Source organism: Plectropomus leopardus, chromosome 19 (assembly GCF_026936395.1).
Source record: "Plectropomus leopardus strain MGB_pleo_1.0 chromosome 19, ASM2693639v1, whole genome shotgun sequence".
NCBI classification, from domain to species: Eukaryota; Metazoa; Chordata; class Actinopteri; order Perciformes; family Serranidae; genus Plectropomus; species Plectropomus leopardus.
The window spans coordinates 17,849,522-17,870,374 of NC_142194.1; the positions used below are offsets into that span (position 1 = coordinate 17,849,522).

At 40.7% G+C, this 20,853-nt stretch overlaps 1 protein-coding gene across 6 annotated transcripts in view; it reads left to right on the forward strand.

Moving 5' to 3' along the window:
- Nucleotides 1–896: 896 nt before the first annotated feature.
- Nucleotides 897–20,853, forward strand: part of mpripa (myosin phosphatase Rho interacting protein a) — a 62,986-nt gene continuing 43,029 nt past the window's right edge. For 4 of the 6 annotated variants that reach the window (XR_015774905.1, XM_042507979.2, XM_088069588.1 and 1 more), the window contains exons 1-3: nt 897–1,739; nt 4,859–4,936; nt 7,781–7,846. Coding sequence is in view for 5 of the 6 variants with exons in the window: in XM_042507979.2 (XP_042363913.1) it covers nt 1,620–1,739; nt 4,859–4,936; nt 7,781–7,846 (264 nt within the window). In the remaining variant the exon portion in view is untranslated. The remainder of the gene's footprint in view (nt 1,740–4,858; nt 4,937–7,780; nt 7,847–20,853) is intronic. The other 2 variants (XM_088069589.1, XM_042507982.2) reach the window with 1 other exon arrangement.

Here is a 20,853-nt window from a genome sequence, read left to right on the forward strand (position 1 = left end):
CTCAAAGAAGGATCCAAACTCTGTTAAATTAACTGTGCCACTTACTTGCAGAATTGTAAACTTTTAATGCATTTTATGTGTTACTTCACATCCATCTATAAAATATGTAATTCCTGTGCTGCTAGTTGCAAGCATGGATCAAAGAGGTCAAAAGCACATACCATAGACTGTATATAAAGATTATATTTATTATTTATATATTCATATATAGTCTATGAAACAAATGAATGGTGAAATAATGCTAAAAAATGAATGACCAAAACGTCCTTTCTTTTTCGCTTATATTCTTTTTTTAAAATTTATTTAATTGATCTCTCTTTTTTTAAAAACAGTTTTTTACAGGGCATCTCAAAAAGGAGTGCAAAAAAGTGCATGTGCAGAGTGAAACAGTGTTTTTTTTTCTCTAGCAAAATCATCTTTGGAGAAATAATTCATAATGCAATTTCCTTGTTGCCTTTTTTGGCACATAGTATACCTATGTAACGTTTCAACACAAGGCACATGCATGTAGCACAAACTAATGTTGAACTGGTTCATATTAGTAGCTGTATTTGGCATTTTGTAGTCAGTTCTGTAATTATTATATCCATTTGACCACAAGTTATGTTGATTGATGGAAATATTTGCTTTTGTTGCATGTGTTTAATGTTTCGGGACTTTCAGTTTTAGTTAAATAAAAAAACCAAAACACTGCAATAACATCACAGTTTATACAGAAGTTGTTTTTTGTTATCATGGGCTCTTTAAAGCCCACCTAGCTTGAGTGAAAGTATTGGAGATTTTCCAGGCTTTCTATTGGACACTTAAAGACACAGCCTATCTTATGGGCGTGTCAATGTTTGTGATTGGTCTGGATTGCTGTCGCTCACTTCTCACTCTCTCCTGAGCACCTCCTCATTTCTTCACAGTCTGGTTGTGCGGCCCGAGCGGGGGTTTTCACGAAAACATCAGCCGCAGACTGCGTACCAGTGCCAGCGGAACCGACGCGATGGACCCGACGGAGTGACAGCCGAGTCGATGGCGGTTTTAAAGTTGGATAACGTTGTTTGGACTCGAGGAGAGGCGTTAGAAGCGTGAAAGAGATTTAACGGTGATGAATGCGGTATCACTTGTTTGCTAGATAGACAGAGAGAGAGGGGCCAAAGTGGACTCCCTCCCTCGGTAGAGCCGTTTCGACCAATGGAGGCTGACGGGACCTTTGCAGTGAGCTCGAGGCCCGGAGTGTCACCTGTGAAACGTCGACACCTCGTCGGAGGACGTATTTAAGATAAAAAAAAAGACCGCGCACACCTGTCTGCAGACTTATTTGACAACTTCGTAGTAAGCCACAAACAAAAGTTAGCAGGTTAGCTGCGGGAGGCGACCCCTCGCACAACATGACTATCATTGATATCACTTAACGAGAGGTTCTTCACCGCCTCAGGTAACACAGGACAGGTGAACCGCGCGCTATTTAACGACTTCTGTCTTCTTATGGGTTTGTTTTAGAAAGTTGACTCATTGTATTTCACCAGCTGCAAGTTGACTCCAACTCATTTTCCTGCGAGAATTCAGCCTACAAGAACTTGTTGGATTTTTAGATTTATTTCAAATCTCAAGTGTCGTCTATTCCGTCAACCATGTCACTCAAAGACAATCCCTGTCGGAAGTTTCAAGCCAACATTTTCAACAAAAGTAAATGTCAGAACTGCTTCAAGCCCAGAGAATCACATCTGCTGAACGATGAAGACTTAAATCAGGTAATCAGATGCTTTTTTTTTTTTTTTAAACATTGCATATTTCATTGCCAGTATAACTATGTAGGCTATGAATGATAAAGGAATGCCTGATTTTATTACTCCGTTTGATGTGCACATTTTAAACTGTTTGTCATGTGTCAATAGACCATGAAGTGCATAGGTTAGGTTAATTTGACATAAATAGTTTCCAGCCCAAGGGCGCCTATTGACCTCAATTCATGCAGATATATAGGCCTGCACACAGCTCCATGTCTTCCAGTACAGTAGCCTCCTATCAACTGCTTTTGTTGAGTCATTTAGGTCACAGTTATCTCTGAGAAATCGTATTTTAAAATGCCACAATGTGTCATGCTATAATACTTAAATTTGGCATTTTGCCTTAGTCTTGTTATTGCCACACTGTTGGTAAGTTCACTCCTAAAAGAGCTGTAGACTGGGTATGTGTATTACCATATTAAAGGTGATTTATATGATTCTGAGAAAGATATGTGGATGTTAAAGGTCCCATATGATGCTCATACTCAGGTTCAGACTCATATTTTGGGTTTCTTCTACAACATGTTTACATGCTTTATAGTGTAAAAAACAAATTGTTTTCTCATACTGTCTGTCTGTATATACCTGTATTCACCCTCTGTCCGAAATGCTCTGTTTTCATGTCTTTATAGAGGGTTTCACAGGAATTACATTGGTAGGCAACAGCTTGGGTCCATATTTGCTTCCCATCAGCTGTCATTCATAAACTCTGCAAAACATTCCAACAAGAAACAAAAAAGGACACATTTAGATTTGTTATGTTTCGGACAGTCTTCATATTATACTTGTGACATCACAAGATCACAGAAATCCTGATGGCTTGATTAATGGCACAGTTTCTGAATTTGAGCAGTGTGCATTTCCCTGTGGAATGAGTGTTTTGATACTTTCACAGTATTGACAGATTTATTTTGCCTTAATTTTTAAAAAAGACATATATATCTGACTTTTTACAATATAGGACATTTAAGTCTTGACAAACCGAATCGCTCAAGAATACTCTACAATTTTTTATTCCCGGCCAACTGCTGCCAACCTCACTGCCACCACCACCTACTCAAAGAGTAGCCTATACAGCTGATCAAGAGACACACCCACCTCTCTCTCTGTCTCTCAAACTCAGATTGAAAACTAAAACTAGCCAGATCGAATATAAATCAAGATTATGTCACTGCACTGCCTTTTTCCTGTCTAAAATGTTTTAAGAAACATATTCTAACACCCCGTTTTGCTGTAATGATGAGAATTTGTGATCAGGAAGTGGGCGCCACACTGCTTCCTGCACAGTGAAAATAGAAGCCAGACAAATGGAGATCAAACGTCAAAACTAAGCAGCACTGATCAGCCAAAATTCTGTATCTGAATTGCATATTTCTTGCCTCAAACATTTTCAGAAACACATTTCAGCTTACCTTTTAAATTTAATGCCGGATCCAGCTGTCCACTATTGTTTCACACAAATCATTCCACAGTGTGTTACCCACTAGCGGGAGTGTCTAATGAGGCGTGTTGCACTCTTAGTTTTTAGGTTTCTCTGTTTTTTTTGGTCATTTACCACCAATTTTAAAAGTATTTGCATCTTTCTGCTGCAAATATACGGCCTAGTTTTATGCGAGGGCCTTCTTTATATTGGTGAAATACTTCTTTAAGAAGGTCCCGAAGGCCTATAAACATCATCCTGTGCATGTTTTCATCCAGAACTTTTGTCATTCCGTTTGCCGCCCCACGCTATTGGTACAGTACAGTCATTCTGTCGGGTAATAAGACTTTAAGGGGGAGCACTGCTAAATGAACACACGCAAACACACTCAAATGGCTCCATTTAACCACTGAACCACTGAAGGGTAAAAAACGACCTAGATTTATCTCGTCTATTCCTCTGTCTCTTGGGAGGACTTGCCATCCGGGCTGCTGTCGGGTCATGTGAGACGAGATGGGACATTTTGCTAAACTGTGCTCAGTCTTAGTGTTTCTCTAAGTAAAGAAGGAAGCTGTACTAGTATGATTCCCCCTTTATTATTTACCACAGTGACATTATCAATAACTTGAGGTGCCATACTTGTGTGTCACCTCTCAGGGTTGTCTCTCAAAAGGTGGATGTTTTTACTATTGCAACTCTGCACAAACTCTTGACCGTCCAACGTTACAGTCAGGACCTCTGATTGAAAATTCTCATGTCACTTTGTTTACAAAATCACTGAGCTGAGAAATATGCTGTACCTCCTATAATCAAAGCAAAAGAGGATTTTATGGTGGATTACGCTTGGCTTTACATGGGATGAAGTTATGACTGTAATCAAAATCAATGACAGAGGGACATAGAGGTGCCAGGCGGCTGTAAATGTCAGAGCTTGTTGACTTGATTTGTGGTGTGTTGCTACACAGACTTGGGAGTGCAGTTTGATTACGTAAGGTAGTTAATTTGTTAAGCTCTTTAAGTGTAGGTAAGATTTGAGTGTAAACATATTAAGTGAAATTTGTGCTCCCGTATTTACAGCCCTGCAGTGGTTATGCAGGGCTTTTTTGGCTCAGCAAACAATTGCTGACTGCTAGTATGGCTGCAATTCAAGTACGTACCAGAACGATCTAAGAAAGACTGCCAGGACGACTTGCATTTCTCATTGCAAGTTTGAATTGCAAATCTGCAGCCACGAAAGCTCCCAGGCTCTGTGCTGCTTCTCTTCTGTTTCTCATCCACTGTTTTTCTTGCTAACTTCAGCCTTTGCTGCCCCCTCCACCCACCAGTCCACCCACTTAGAGGATCAGAGAGAAAATCATGTGTGTTACCCTTTCCCTTTTTTCTTCCAGGGCAGCATGGTGCGCTGGAATACAGCCAGCTGGAGAATGTAGCCCGCAGTCAACTCAGCTAGTGACTAATGCACACCTTCCCAGAGTTGAACTAAAATGCGTGCGTGTCCGTGTTATGTTGTCTGATATTGGGACACAATTTGCAGCCTAAACTAGTGACTAGCCTCCAGTTATTTCTGCTGTCAATTCAAATGTGCACAACTGTTAATCGATATGTTAATGTGCCTGTTTTAGTGTTTGTTGCCAAGACTGTAATTGTGTTTTCCCCTCACCAGGCAAAACCTATATATGGGGGATGGTTGCTGCTGGCACCAGAGGGAACAAATTTTGACAATCCGTTACACAGATCACGGGTAAGTGGTTCATTTGTGAAACTTGGAACTGATTATGTTCAGAATGTAGCGTAGTTTTGTCTCTTCAACTCTTTTTGACTTCTTTTTTAATAAACATTTGGTGGAGCTTCATGAAAAGAAAGTGATATTCTTTAGAGAAAGAACTTTATTTAAAGCGTTGTCTGTAGTCTCTGCTCATGCCAGGAGTGAATAGGTGAGTTTCTTATGTCTTTGTAATCTATAAACAGATATCTGTGTATTTATGCAGAAGCTGTGGTTTACATTTTTAGTATTCAGTAAGTAGTATTCACCACTATGTTTGAACAGCAGGTAAGTAGACCTGTGGAGGGGAAGGAAAACATTGGCTGAAATGAAATGATGAACCCAAGAAACCATCGGTTAACGTCTGATTATGGGTGCAAACTATTCATTGTTTTTCTTTTAAATGCGTTTGTGTCCTTTTGTATTGTCATGTTTCCGCTCTCTAAATTAAGAGGTTTTAGTGGATCTGTGAACGCAGCGCAGGTGGAGCTCCTCATGAGTTCTTTTTTACTCAGCAACTGTTTGTGACTCGTGGGATGGATTATTGATCTGTCGCTCCATTCAGATACAGATCTGATCTGATCAGATTGATAGATGAGAGGTCCAGCTCCAAAAAGATAAAATCAATACATGGCAGCAGATGTTTTAGGCGTGCCGGGCTGCCGAAAATAAATGAATGTGTGTGTGCTTATTTTGGTATTCGAAGTGTTATAGTTTCCGGTTGTAGTGCGAGTAGAATTGACCAATCACATTTGAGCATGAGGTAAACACTGTCTGGTGGAAGACATTGGCCGAAATGCAATCTCGTAAAGAAGATTCATATTAGGTGTTTTTTTATTTATCTGCAATCATTTATTTATTTATAGAGATGAGCCAAAATGACCGGCACACTGAAGAGGAAGTCTTGGTCCGTTTATCCTCTGGCTACATCAGATCTCTCGAAATATTGACCATTGCCCCCAGGGTCTTATCGTCATCAGACTGTCATCCACTGCATTTCAAGATTGATGATTTTGTGTTAAAACGCTCTGAATATGAGATAGATAACATTTAGTACATTAGCACAGCTTCCAGGAAGAAGTATATTAAAATCGGCTTGCCTAATCCTTCCTTTAAATTTGTTATCCATTCTGCCACTCATTTGACATCTGACAAACAGGAGGTCTGGTTATCGTGGCTCCTGTTTCATGAATTCAGCAGCTTCCTGTGGGAGGCTTGGCCCTCTATCAGAACAAACCTCCTTCTCCGGCAATAATGAGCCCTAATATTGACTTTATTTCATGAATCCTGCTTCCCCAGCATCATGTAATGGGAGACTTGCTCTGTTGCGCCGTTTCCTTTATCGGCTCCCAGATTATATGGTGGTGGTGCATCCCAAAGAGGAGTCGAGAGAATGTGGGGGAGGAGAAGGGAAAAGTCCCAGTTCTCACAGCCACACTGATGGCTTCCATATGGGGTTTTTGGGAAAAGCACCTCTGGATTCTTCAACTCAGCTAACTGTCAACAGACTGCTGCTGCTTTGACATAATCATTGATGTGTTTTGCCTATTCTTACAATCAGCTTTTCGACAGGGGTGTATAATCAGCGGCGGGTAGTGCTGAGGTGAGCAGGTTTTGACTGACCAACAAACAAATAACAGAGAAAAAAGAGCTGACAGGTTGGATGAGTCATGGTTTAAGACCACTTTAGTCTGACAGGTCGTGGGTCCGTGGCTGTGTTTTGTCAATCAGCAGCACTATAAGCTGCATATCTATTGCCTTTCTAATGGATTTGACTGCAGTGTCCCCTTCACATCACCTGTGATGCATATCAGTGCCCCTATTGAGACCTTATGATGCCTTTTAGGCTACAAAGCACTTTTCAATATTTCATGGATTGAGCTCAGTTGGAATAGGAGCCCAGGATATTTAACACTGAGACAAAACGGTGCATTAAGATAAGTGGGAGGAAGTGGAAAGCTCATCAGGCCAATGAGCGAGCAGATCAATGGAAACTGTAACCATATCATTTGCACAAATATTGGCAAAAATACCATTCATCCCAGATGAAATGATCCCCTTGTTTGTTAAATTGGACCTCGTAGTTTCAGAAATATGATAGGTGTCATCTTCCTCAGCAGACTGGAGTCCAATAACATAGTGCAGTTAATGTGTTTTGGGCAAACATGGACATGATACTGTAAGATATCAGCTCCAGGCTGTGTGCCTTTATTGTGTATATCCTGTAACAGATCTGTACATGGTTAGAAGTATAATGTACGGCTGTGAGGGGGTTAACCTCCGTAGCTGTTGTTGTCATTATATCTGCATTCATCTTGGACTTAAAAACAGGTGTTTTTAAATCACTATTCTATTTTATTGCCTTTCCTCATACATTTATAAAGAAAAACAATCTGAAATACTACACGATTGATTTTTCAACTAAACCATGATGATAAAATGATTGCCAGTGGTGGGCTGTGAAAGCGAGCCAAGAACTGGGATGCCACTGCATGGCAACTGTTTCCCAAAGGCTTGCTTGCCCTTGTGTATTAAATGTTTGTTTCTGCATGCACCAGTCTTTATTACCTGAGGTGAATATTGTATGTCAGATTCAAGATTTTAATTGGAACATTTACAAGATCCAATAAAAAAGATTGACTTCATTAGTAAATATCTGTTCAGCGTATTTGTTAAATTTTTGGGCTAATGCATCATAAATAACAGCTTTTTGAAACCATGATAAGTGTTTGCACATTTTTACAAGTTGTTTATCACTGGCATTGTTATGATATCTATCATGTAGCTCTATGTAATTTGAATATTTATCCTTTTTTTATGCAGAAATGGCAGAGGAGGTTTTTCATCCTTTATGAACATGGCTTACTTCGCTATGCTTTGGACGAAATGGTGAGTGAACATTTCCATCTTGTCAACTGCTCAGTTTTGTTTGCTTTGATTAAACATTTTAAATGTGATGAATTCTTTAATAAATGCTGATCTTTGAAAAATGGACTGTTAAATCAAATGTTAGCTTTTAGCGAGCTCTATTCTGGCAAATAAGTGATTGCCATGACGGCTTGAGTGACAAATTCAGCATCTTACACTGTCCATTTACAGAGGCATATTTGGCACATTGAAACAACATAGTTATGCTATATGTCCATCTTACCCTTCTCTTGCTCTCAGGTTTCTTTTTAACAGTTTCATCCACTAAACTCATGATTGAGCTCGTGGTTTTCTTCCTCTGTGTTCATCTGCTGTTAGTAAAGATCAGCACAATATCTATCCATGAAAGGGAAGTGAGTATCCTCCTTTAAATCACGTGAGAATGTTGCAGGAAACATTTTTTTCACAGGCTTTAAACATGGAAGTTGTTTGACAGTTAACGTGGAAATGTAGTTATTCTGTTACCAGCATTTTGGTGAATACTTGCAGGATGTAAAGAGCTCATTGCTATTCGACCAGGCAGTCAGCTCGCTCTTGACACCAGTACTTTCTAACATCCAACCGAGTATTTTGTGAATGTGTTAAACACCAAGCTAACTAGCACAGCAGTGTCAAAAGGAATGAAGTGACACCATATGGTGTTGATACTAAAAGTCATGTGCCGAGCTGTGTGTGTTTGTTCTAGTGGCTAACACACTTCTTGTGCAAGAGCCCCATGGTAACTTCCTGTTCTGAAAGAAAAACTGGAAAAACCACTCAATGCCACGAGGTCGTCAGTGATCTTCATCGGTGACAGTAGTTGAATATCTATCAATAATTATAATATATCAACATGTAGACGGTGTTTTCTTTGAGTTCTTGTTTTTTTTAGGTCACTCGGTTGAATACTATGCAGTCTGTCGGTTCTAAATGCACTGCAGCATGTGGGCATGCTGAAAATCGATCGACCCAAAGCAGTACTCAACAGTTTTTTTCTAAACGTGGATGTGCTTTGAAATGAGGTGAAAGCAGAAGTAGTTGAAACAGCACTTGCTTTGTTGCTTTTGACCCTTTCATACTGTATGTGGCATTCTCTGGCAGAGGAGAGGGATGCTGAGAGGGTTTATGTAATAGAAGCAGCAGGAGTGAGGATGCTGTGTTGATTTTTTTTTGTTGACTGTGCCCTTCAGGGTCATTTCATTCCCCTATAGAAATCTGTTACATGTTGAGCGGCAAGGAAGCTATTTGCAGAGTGCATCCAAGGTTTCTTTTTCTTTTCAGCCAAGGATTTTATTGTACTAAACATGCCAAAAAATACAGTTCTGTCCTCAATGTCTTCTTCAAACTGGAGCCAATAAATTGTATTTGTGAGACACTGGTGGAGAATGATGACACCAGAAGGAGGACGGATGATGTGTTTACTGGAAGGGACAAAGGAAAAGGGCGGATGTCCTCCTTCCATTCATAGTTCTCTCTGGATGTCACTCTTCATCTTTTCATCTCCGCTCTGAATGTAGGATCAAAAGGAGAGGGGGTTAGCAAGGGTCTAGAGCTGGAAATATCAAGTGATGCTAAATATAAATCCTCAATTGTCAAACCAGACACATTAGAATAATTGTTTTGTGAAGAATAAACAGCTGCACAAATTTTGCTAATTGGCGTAGATTTCTGGCACTGGTTTTCTGTGGACAAAGAGGTCAAATGAATATTTGGCCTGTTTGATGGTGAACATATGGTTAGAATCTGTGAGTGGCATTATAGGATTTCATAATCGTTTCACTTTTATAGACAGTATTGATAATGATGTAAAATACACGCAGGGCTTAAACCTTAACATTAACAAGCAACATAAAGCTACAATAAATTAATATCACCAGAGCAGTTTGACTTTTGCTGGTTAGTTTAGTTTCATGATACTGGGTTCACGATACGATTTCCTCAAGATTTTTTTTTTAAATACAAAATGAGATTACAGAAAAAATATGACAGAAAAATATTCTATTAATTATTTCAAATTATTGCATTTTCTCTTCTTTTCTATATCAAATTAAATCATTTTTTTTTATTTCTGAGGTAGGGTATAAATGCAAAATACAAACTATGCAATGAATGCGTTTCAATTCAATGCAATGGAGTTGCAAATGCTCTTGTCAGTGTGGTTTGGCCGTGTAGTTGTCGTTAAGGAGTAATGTGTGTAAGTGAAGCTGACCCGAGCTCTGCACAGGCTCACATGCTGCATCATGTTAGTTGTACTATTTGTGTAGTTCAACACCCTCTGGCAATATTTGCATACTGTTTTTGTCTTTTCTGTTATCTTCTCGTCTTTATTACTTTCTGACTTAAGGAAGGTTAAATGCCACCACACTTCCGATTTGAAACTGGAGGGCACATCTTCTATTTCAATATCGCCTTTCCCGGAGCCGCTCTGTCTTATTTACGTTGGTGAGTTGTCTCTTGTCTCGGACATGACGTAGGACGTTGAATGCGTAGTAACATGTCGAGCAAGCAAAGTCGAAAGTAAATTACACCCTCTGCAGTTCAGAAAGTGTATCACAGTTCATTTTTCATTTCACCAATTTGAATCTCACATATTCTTTATCGATTTTTAATTGTCTCGCGATACATCGTTACAGCCCTAGTAGCTGTTGTTTCGCCCTTTTTATGCATATGCATGCATGTTACATACAGTTAAACTGTTCAGTGTCAAAATGCTTCATACTGCTACATTCAACAGAAAGACAAGAAAGAGACCAACATTAAGATCACTTTGAATGCTGTATTGTGAATGACATCAGGTCAAATCTAAAGATTGCCGGCTTTCGCCAGTATACGTTGCTCCAGACCACATCAGAGCCCCCATCTGAGAGCACTGGTTTGGGCTGTAGATGAGGAGGTGCCCCTCTGTTTTCCTCTCAGCCTAGTTTTATGGCTCTTGTGTCTTGGCTCTAACCAAACCCAGATGGACTGCGGTCCCAACCTGCAGGATGTGGCACGGCTCTGGGGGAAAGGAATGGGATAGCAGAGGCCTGGGAGAGATCACAGTTCTCGGGGCCATCGATTTTGGGGTTGCCCACCTACAGTGAACACCCAACACGACGCACCACTGCCGTCATTTTATGCTAAGAGCAGCTGTGGCTTTGAAGAGCAGTTGTGTGCAAGAGACAAGTGGTAAACACAAGAAAATGTAGCTCCAGTAAGAGCGGGTTGAAGACAAAATGTGTTCTGAATAGAGGGATGGAGAGCGTGAATAGCTGAAAATGTTGGCCCGCATAGAACATGTGCTGCCATGCAAGGCTAATGTGTTAGCGCAGCTTTCATGGATGGTTTTGGCATTGGTCTTTAAAGAGGGGAGTTGAGAATTGTTTAGCACATTTTATTAGCCACTTTTTATTAGCCACAAACATGGAAATGAGGTAAGTGCACTCAATTCCACTGTCAATACAGTCTCCAGTATTTGCTGAATGCACAAGTTAGATTTCCCCAGAGCAACCCCAACGCAGTTATTTCAGGGGAGCGTTGCCAGGGCAACATGTTTTGTCCCTTTGTCCAGCAACCGTTGACCATGGCATGTGTAACATGGGAAAGAGTTATTCTCTGTTTTGTGGAGAGCTCTGGCTGTCTCTGTCCCGACTGATACAGGAGAGAAAACTCTGGAAGCAGAGCACCAGTGTGTGGGCTGAGGCTGTCTCTAGGCTCAGTCATATGGTGAGCAAGCCTTTCTACAGTAGCAGTAAGAAAAAAAACAGCACTGAAACAAATGTGCAAGGCTAAATTGGATAGAGTCATAGTTTGTGCTGAGCTGCACGTTTCTGTATGTGTGTGACCGAATGCACCTGGGACCGCGGGTGCTCGACTGTGGAGGCCATGTCAGGAACAGGTGTTGGAAGGTTTTGAGAGGCTCAGCTTTAGCCTTCTTGAGTTTTTAACTCTGTTGAGAGAAAGAAGTCTTACGATCATTATGAGGTATGGAAAAGAAAAATGAATAACACCATCAGAAGCCAGCCAAACACAACTGTGTGAATTACCTGTTCAAGTTGTTTAAGTGATGTGACAAGCATACATAAACACACAAGAATCCATTATCACCTCATGGCGAGGGCAGGTATGTGGGTGTAAAGAACCCTCCAGCTCCACAAAGCCACTTTAATGACATCAGTGCGAGTTAAAATGATCAACACCCACACTCTAATAACTGCTTTGCAGCGCGGTCCTAAATACCCCACACAACATCTAGCTCCTGTTGACGTTGTGTTGACCTAATTGTAACCTTTTCTTACTGACACACACACACACACACACACACACACACACACCCCTCATCATATGATCTAGGCTGAAATATTTTTCTTGCAATGTCTTAATATCTGTTGAGGTCTCTGAGCTCACACTGAGCCACATTTGTTTCACCGAAGCTCTTTTATTACTGTTGACCTTGCATTGTGTTCAATATTTCTCCACTTTATTTGAAGGCCATTGGAAAAGACGGTGCTTTTTGTGCTCTCATACTTGTCAGTTAATGTATTAAAGTCCAGACTGAACGAGCACAGTATACCTGCAGATAAATGAGGCTACCTATTGAGTTGTGCTGCACAAAAGGTCCATTCAGAGTCGCTTGAATTGCATTTGCCTTTAGACTGTATTGACTGCATTTGACTGTCTGCACCACAGCCATATCCCTTGTTATTTCAAGGAGAACATGATGTTCTCATGACGTTTCAGCTGTTGAAGCCATTCTCATTTCATCTTAGCTCAATTAATTTCCTGTGTTGACTGGAATTGAAATAGTGGACCCCTGCCCCATAGCACAGTCCAAGAGCTGAAAGAGTTTTGACAAACTTTTGCTCCGTTTCCCACACATTTGTGCATTCTTTAACTTGAGGCACACTATTCTGTTGCATCTCTACTGAATCTTCAGGACATGAGCATATACAACCTCAGCCTGTGTTTGTCCTCAGACTTGTAAGACCTTTTGACGTGCTGAAACGTGCAGAAACCCTCCCTTCCTCAGCCCTGTGAAACATGAAATTCAGGGTTATTTTTAACCATTTTTTAAGGAGCCTTTGTCTTATGTTGGTTCGGGAATGAGGAGAGCTTTCAAGGGAATGGATGAGTGGGCAGGGCCTCTCAGCTGCGTTGTTGCCTTCAGGCACTCCATGCAGGGAATAAGTGGAGTTCTGACCACCCCACCCCATCAAATTAGGGATACTTATAGGGGAGCTCCAGTCTTGCACTCACAGCAAGCCATGGGAAACCAAGTGGAGAGGGAGGTAAAGACTGCCTGGAGTACACAAGTTTGTGTTACAGTGCAAGATGGAGAAATGGATAATTTATGATTGAAAGGCAGATTGGGGAGAGAAGCAGATGATTTAGAGGGGAGAGGGAACAGAAGAAATGTCAGCCCCAGCTTGTGTTGATAAAATGGTGAAAGCCCTCCATATTGGATCATTGTGGGTTGTTTACTAAGTGTGGATCCTGGGTGAGGCGTGTGTTGGTTTTGGAGAGATATGGTGCGTGAGAGTCTTCTTTAACCCCTGCCCTTCCTTCCCCATGGTTCCAGTAGGAACTGATCTGCTGGAATGTAAACAGCCATGGATTACAGTGGGGTCACTGTTCCCATTGCACAAAGCCACAAAACCATGGGAACAGCCATTCATACGGCTTGTAATCATCGGGGTCTACAACACTGTAACTGCCACTCAACCTCACATCCCAAAACTGTTGCCCGGACTTTCCCTTGTTTTTGTTTTTCATTGTAAAAACTGGGAATATTTGCGGGTTCTTGTCACGGTTTTACTCCATTTTGGAATTCCCAATTCTATATGCACTGCTGATGTTGTTACTGATGTGTCTGCTGTTGGCCAGTGGAGGCTGACCGCAACAAGGGCGCAACATGCATCTCCTGCAGTTGTAGTAACCACTGTGCAGGTGTCACAACCAACCAGCAGGAGTCGAAAGTACAACAACAAACACAAAAATCCCCATAAGCTCTCCCACCCACAAACACAGTTGTTTTGAATGAATATTCTTGTAAATGTTTCAAACAAACCAAAGTCTTGAAATTTGGAAAGTGTAGAAGAGCTGCACCCTTCAAGTTAGCAGAGCCTTAAAATGAAAGTCTCTAGTGCTCCTGCTTTATGGGCCACACAGTGCGGAAGCAGTGCTAATCATCCATGTAATTTTATATGTGGCAGTTGAGCTTTTTTGGCTTCGTGTGCCACTGAGCAACTTCTATAGGAATGAACAGGGCCCCTCCTCTAATGTTGTAACCAATTTTCTTAACACTTTCTAATTGGCATTATTTGGTATCCTATTTTGGTGACATTATACTGTCTAATTGTCCAAAATTATGATTAAGCAGGTTTTTCCAAATTAAATACTGTGGTATAACCACTGCATTTAGTAGATGGTCCCTGCTCACTTGTCTCACAGCCAAATGCAGATAGAAAGCAGTGTTATTTGTCCAGCTTAGAGAACAGCTAGTTTTTATGAAAAGTAAGTTGTAGCTTGTTGTCCTCCTTAATATGGTTTAAAAAAGGCATTGTTTGTTTTGATTTAATATGGGAAGTTTGAATCTGTGAATGTCTTCTAACATTACTGAACTGCATAACCAATGCAATTAGCAACTTCATTTGTCAGTGCCATCTGGTGAACACAAGGCAAACTGGAATTGGTAGCAACACTGTGAACACACTGGGTGTTGTGCTGTACCACTAAAGGATTTGGCACTTACTAGGACAGCAGTGCATATTGGAAATAAACTGATTGAAACCAGAACCTCAATAATTCCCAATTTGTGATGCTTTTTAGATAGTTCTCTGTGCTGATCCTCTGTACAATGATACACTCGGCCACCTCATGCACACAAGATCCAGTGTGAACAGGTCATTTCATGGAAGCACAGGCTTTAAAACTACAGCACCACACCCAGTGCTTTCCTGTTTAAAATAGATACTTTTATCAGGGCGCTGTAATGTCAGTGTCATCAGAAAACACGATGGCTTATCATCTGTTGCCTCGTTACTTAAGACAGGACTATTTTTAATTATTCTTTCCCAATGTTAAAGCAGCATGGCAATATCTTGTCAACTCAAACCAAGTGCAGTGTTTTTCAGCCTCTGTATTACCCCCAGAGGCAAGCCAAGGACTGCACCTTATACTCAGTTTGATCTGATGAGAGATGATCGACCTGACATGGCATGCAACTGACTTCACTATAGCCGCCAGAAAAATCAGAACAGAAGCTGTTTGGTAGTCTTCGAGGGATCGTACATCCCAGCTTAAGCAGAGCAGCTCGCATTGATCGCGAATCAAGGGCCTTGCTGTCCTCCAAGTGACCCAATGTGCATGTCCATTTTCCAACTGAGTGCTTAACTTTCAGTGGGCCATGAGTTTACCGTTACCAAGAGAGTATGATTAAGTTGAATACAATGAAAGGACTCATGGAAGATGGGCTAGGTTGTATTTTACTTGTTAAATGACCAATCCAGCTCTCTGTTGGCCTAGGGTCTGACTTTCCACTGTCTTCTTATCTGTGCTCTTTGTTTTTTTGCCTTGGCTTTAGACACTACATCATTCCGGATGTGGCTGAGATAAAAATCTTATCCTCCTCCACTTGTTCACTGTTTGAATACTTCAAGTCCTTATGTCAGAAGTACAGTAGCCCCGTCTGGCCCTGGACCAAGTCTGATATCTAAACTCTTGAGTTTGGCCAGCATGTGAGCCACTTTTCTACTCAGCACCACTTAGGTCACTTTCATTGTCTTTATTTTTAATAAATGTCACTTAAAGCTACTATTTAAAGTTACTTTTATTAGTATGTAAACACAGAAACAAGATCCCTACTGATTTGAAACAAGTTGTGGTTTTGTCTTGTTCTAATGTCCTGAGCTCTCAAGGATCAAATGTGAAGGACAGGGAGACATTTTCATGTTTTCCAACTGACTCCACCCCTCCCACTCCCTTTCTACATTGATTGTGTGTTTGTGTGTGTTTCTGTGTGTCTGCATGTCTGTGTTTGTGTGTGTGTTCCATAGCCAAAAGACCTAATGAGTCTAAAAATAATGGCTTCAAATTACACTTATTAAATTCAAATTACAGTCAATAAAACAAGCATTGTTCTCCACTATGCACAATAAAAACAGGCTAAGCTGACTGTCTTTGATTGGATGAGCAGAAAGTGCTCCCACTGAAAATGGGACTGAATTCATTGTTCACTGTATTGACCTGGAAATGCATAGACAAATTGGTGCAAGTCAGTCCACATCAGTAAGTAGGCTTTTGTCTTCTCTTAACATATCCAAAGTTAAAACTTTCTCAACATAACCAGTGGTTATGAGACTTAACTGAAAGTTTGAGCTTCAGCTAATAAAGGCTGTAAGCAAGCGGAGACAGTCTTGTGGTCTATTATTATACTGGTGTTCACTGTTGCATGAGCCTGTGGACAGGATCATTTAACACAGGGCACTAGGTCTATCAGCACTTTGAGTAAAATAGCACTATATTGCTCACAGCAAATGCTTTCTCGTAAGATATCAGTTTTCTATTGATGTGGGATTCCAGTTGATGGGGATTTTTTTTCTTGTTGGTTTGAGCCGAATCTTGATGGCGGTCGACTGTTGCGCCATGGTGAGAAGTCCCTAAAAGGCTCTTTTAGTACAGGATGTCTTTTTTACCGTCTTTCTCTTTGTACCGTCCTTCATTTTCTTGTTCCTTTTAATGATTTCCAGCCATTCATTATCCAGAGAAAGGCCGGCTCCAGGAGGCTTTGGCTAAACCAGTGTCCACTCTCGCTCGCACAGTCCCCACTTTTACTTTCCCATTACTCAGTCCGATTCACTCTCCCTTCCTTTTACCTCCTCACTTTCTCTTATCCTGCCACTCTCTCGCATCTCTGTCTTTTATTCCAGTTCTCTCTGGCCAATAAATCATTTGTGTTGGAGAGAGCAGCCAGCAGTATTGTGTAACCCCCCAAACCCTCCCTTGTCTATAAAGCCAAACATGGCCTGACTGACTGCTCGCTCAGTTTGTTCTAAACACTAGAGCAGGACACTGACAAAAGGTTTCATTTAAAGCATCAGGGTGAGAGGTTAGCCAGCTCTGAGACAGGCACTAATAAAACAGTGGGTTGGTGTCTGCTGTGTGATGGTGGGGGTGTAGGCACAGAGACTTTAGAAGGTGAAAACACTGCTACTGTGAATTACCCACAGATGCACACCACTGTAGTATATTGAGGTAATATTAGTTAAATAAACATTTGGCTACACAGTTTCTGGTCATACGCTATGGCTGAGTGCAGTTCTAAGGTTGTGGGTATGGATGAGTCCATTTGTTACATCACTGCAGTACAACGTCTCAGTTGGATGAAGTCCAGTTGTAACCTGGCCCAAGATCGAGTGTCTAATAGACTGTTGCCATGTGATGGCCTGCAGTAGCCTCAGCTGTAGTTGAATGTCTTTCCAAGTTGCAACAGGTGCAGGTGTATTGGCTGACCTTTAACCTATCACCCCAGCTTGGCGACTTGCCAATCCTGCCACCTGTTAAGGTCAGGGCTTTGCAGACCAGCTATTTTTAGAAAGAAAGTAAGTGCAGCCTTAGAGTTGGGTCTGGTGATGTTTCATGTGAATATTATAGAGTTGTGCAGGAACGAGTCCTAAAACCCAGAAATGACTTAGCATTTTAGTTTTTAGTTAGATGTCAGAAATAATGTCTGTGGTTGACACAAGCTTAAAAGACTGTCATGTTTTGTTTCACAACATAAAATATGTCAGTGAATACCCCACTCAAAAAATGTGCTTGCTAACACGTGGTTAAATCAGACTATAGGACGTTATCAAGCTGAGCTGCGCCGAACAAGGCTGTTGCGGTTGCGATGTTAAGTCATGCGACTGTACTTCTTAATACTCAATGAAAGTAGAAAATAATATTAATGTATAATATTTTTTAAAGCTTGATTTTGAAAAGCGCATTTTGTGTGCAGAGGGATACGAGGGATATTGTAACATTAAGTAATTAACCTAAGGGTTACGGTTTAACAATAGAGCTGTGTCTTTTCAGTATTGGTGTTAATGTCGGGGCTGTTAAACAGCTCTGTTGTTGGAGTTTAACTGCTTCTGCGTTAGCTTGTACAAACCGAGCAGATGTCGAACTGTAAGGGACGAGAGTGGCTCCAGCAAATTTTGGAGATTGTCCTTCAGTGAAGCATCTGACCTATACATCGGCAGCATCAGAAAGTTTGCAGATTTTTCTTTTATTAACTGTACATTTATGGTTTAATGACTAATTAAGGCGTGGTTGTTAAGTCAGTATATTTGAAATTGCACTTGTGTTCTGTTTCTTTCCAATTTACATTCCTGTCCTTATATTATGCTTTTTTTTTTGCAAGCACTCAAGTATTCTGTAATATTTAATGTGAATACTTGAATATGGAAGTTACTTAGAGTGCCCATCTCTTTTGGTTATACAGCTGAAAATATCTCCCAGCAGAAGCTCTTACTGCCATTTTTGGGCCTTATTTTCTCTCTAGGTATTGCTTGTCAAATCCACATAACCTGCAATGTAAGTATGTTGGGTTGATGCTAATTGTTGTTGGTGAACCACTTGCTCTTTAATAACCCACTCCAGCTTCCTCAGGACCTGGCCCAAAATTCCCATTTCAAGCAGCCATGGACTGGCCTTCCTCCAGCATCAGCACCTAATCGGCTTAGTGCTCTCTCCTCCGAGCTTTCTCTCAGCTTTAAAGAGAAAGCAACAAAAAAATGGCCACTCCGTATAATAAACCCCAGTCCAGCTGAAAACAGATTGATACGTAATAAATTAAAAAACAAATCACTGCGAAAAAATACTGAGCATTATTCTAATACCATGAATTAACACAGAAACTATGAATCGGGCGACTTTTCTGGATATCAAAAGACGAGTCAGAACTAACTGAAAACAGCCGAGACATTTTGCGTGTCTTAATCAAGTTTCTTTGCAATGCTCCTGCACACAGAAATGTGTTGAGGTCATCTAATACTTAAAGTCAAAACTCATTGGGCACGGGCGTGGCGTGACACGTCTGCCACAGCATGCCCACAGCAAACTGTGTCCATTGTAATCAGCCGAAGCTGCTACACTGACCATGGAGGGCGAGCGCACACGTGCTGTCACCAGTGTGGTTCAACACAATTTTTTGTGGCTGGTCTATTTTTTTTTTTCATGTATGCATAGCTCTGCAGCCCTCCAACAGGTAAAAACTACATAGAACCGTGTAAAAATGAGAACAATGATGTAAAAAATGATGATGTAAAAAAATGATGTAAAAGAATACACCATTGAACCAGAGGAAATGCAACAGATTAATTTGAAATTAAAATAAATCAACCAAATCATTGCATCTTGCTGTTAAAATGATCCAGTTATTTAATTTTGTACCAGTAAATGTAGCCTTCACTTCCAAGCCCGCCAAAACCAACTACATTATAACTTGGCAAAACTAAATACTTACACAGTGAAGCTGGCAGCAACCACATGATACAAAGACTGGTTAAAAAAAAAAATCTCTCTCTGCCCACATGATGTGTCATGGCTGTGCCCCAAGTATTCTGGCTGATAGATGTCTTTAACAAGCCATTTATCTAAATTTGCTAAAATATTATGATACCCAAACCAGAATACTTGCTGTCACCTAACTCTTGTCAGTTAAGTCTGATGGTTTGTACTCTACATTTTCTCATGGACAATCACTGAACTTTATACTGCATCTCAATACATTTGGAGTGCTGACCAAATGTTGTATGATTATTAAACTGTCATGTACCAATAATGCTTGGTCATAATCTTAGTCCAGGTCAATTATTGTTTTGAGATATTGTATGGCTTAACCATCAATTTGTTTGTAATATACAGTATTATATTTAGGAAAAGTTCTTGTTTTGGCTGTTTGAGTTGAGATGTAATGCATTCTTATAATGCGAGACCATTAAACACTTTTGTACAGAAACATTTATCCTCAATAAAGTTAGCAGTGGTAATCTTGTGAAGTATTTTATGGATTTGTAAAGCAACTAGAGTACTGTGCTGATACTGACATTTTGAATTTCAAGTGTTAACCAGCCCTAGAACACAAAACATTTGAAAATGAATTTTGGCCCAAAGTTGTTGGTTTTTTTCCCCTACCTGATGAATCTGCTCTCAGCCTCTAAAATTAATTGCTGTGTCGACCAGACCTGGACCACCAGACCTGGGCCTATAGGAAGCTGCTCTTCAGCCCTGTGGAAAAACGCTCGCTCCAAAACCGAGGTATTAGCTGAATTCCCAAAGGAACATTTTCCAATCCCTCCCCCATTTTCCCTTTCCCTCTGCCCGATGGGCTAATTTGCGTTGACTTAGCGAGGCTTTGGCAGATTTTCAGTCATTATCAAAGAGGTAGTTGAAGCCTGACTGCAGGTCTTATGTAATTTCTTCATGCAGTGCAGACTGAGTTGCAGAAATGAGCTTCTTGTTAATTGTGTTGCAGGAGTAAAAGATTTTTTATGTGTCTCTTGTATTTTGATAAGAAGAGGTTTCATTGGGACCCTGTGACTTTACAACTGCATATAATGGGTGCCTGTTCACCTTGGCCTACTTTCCAAAGTGCTGTGTCACAGCACCGTGTGGGACGCTGCAGTAATCCAGACACTGCTGTTTTGGGGCACACTGTGATCTTGGAACAACAGTTTTTTTGCAGTGGAGACAAAAAGCTGATCGTAGAGCTGTAACTCTTGGATTTACTGCTCTAGGAGTCAGTGACTGAATGGCACTTTATCAGAGAGAGCATTAAGATACTTGAAGACTGCTTCATAGTGGTGTTGTAAATAAAAACCAGTCCAACGTGCAGGTTATCCAGTTGTATTCATTACTGGCCTTGAAAGAGTAGCAGGCTTATATTGGTGCATGCTGTTAATAGAGGTGTTTGATGTAGGTCCCAATTGTGTTATCATGTGTGACATGCATTTGTGAGCTCTGTGCCA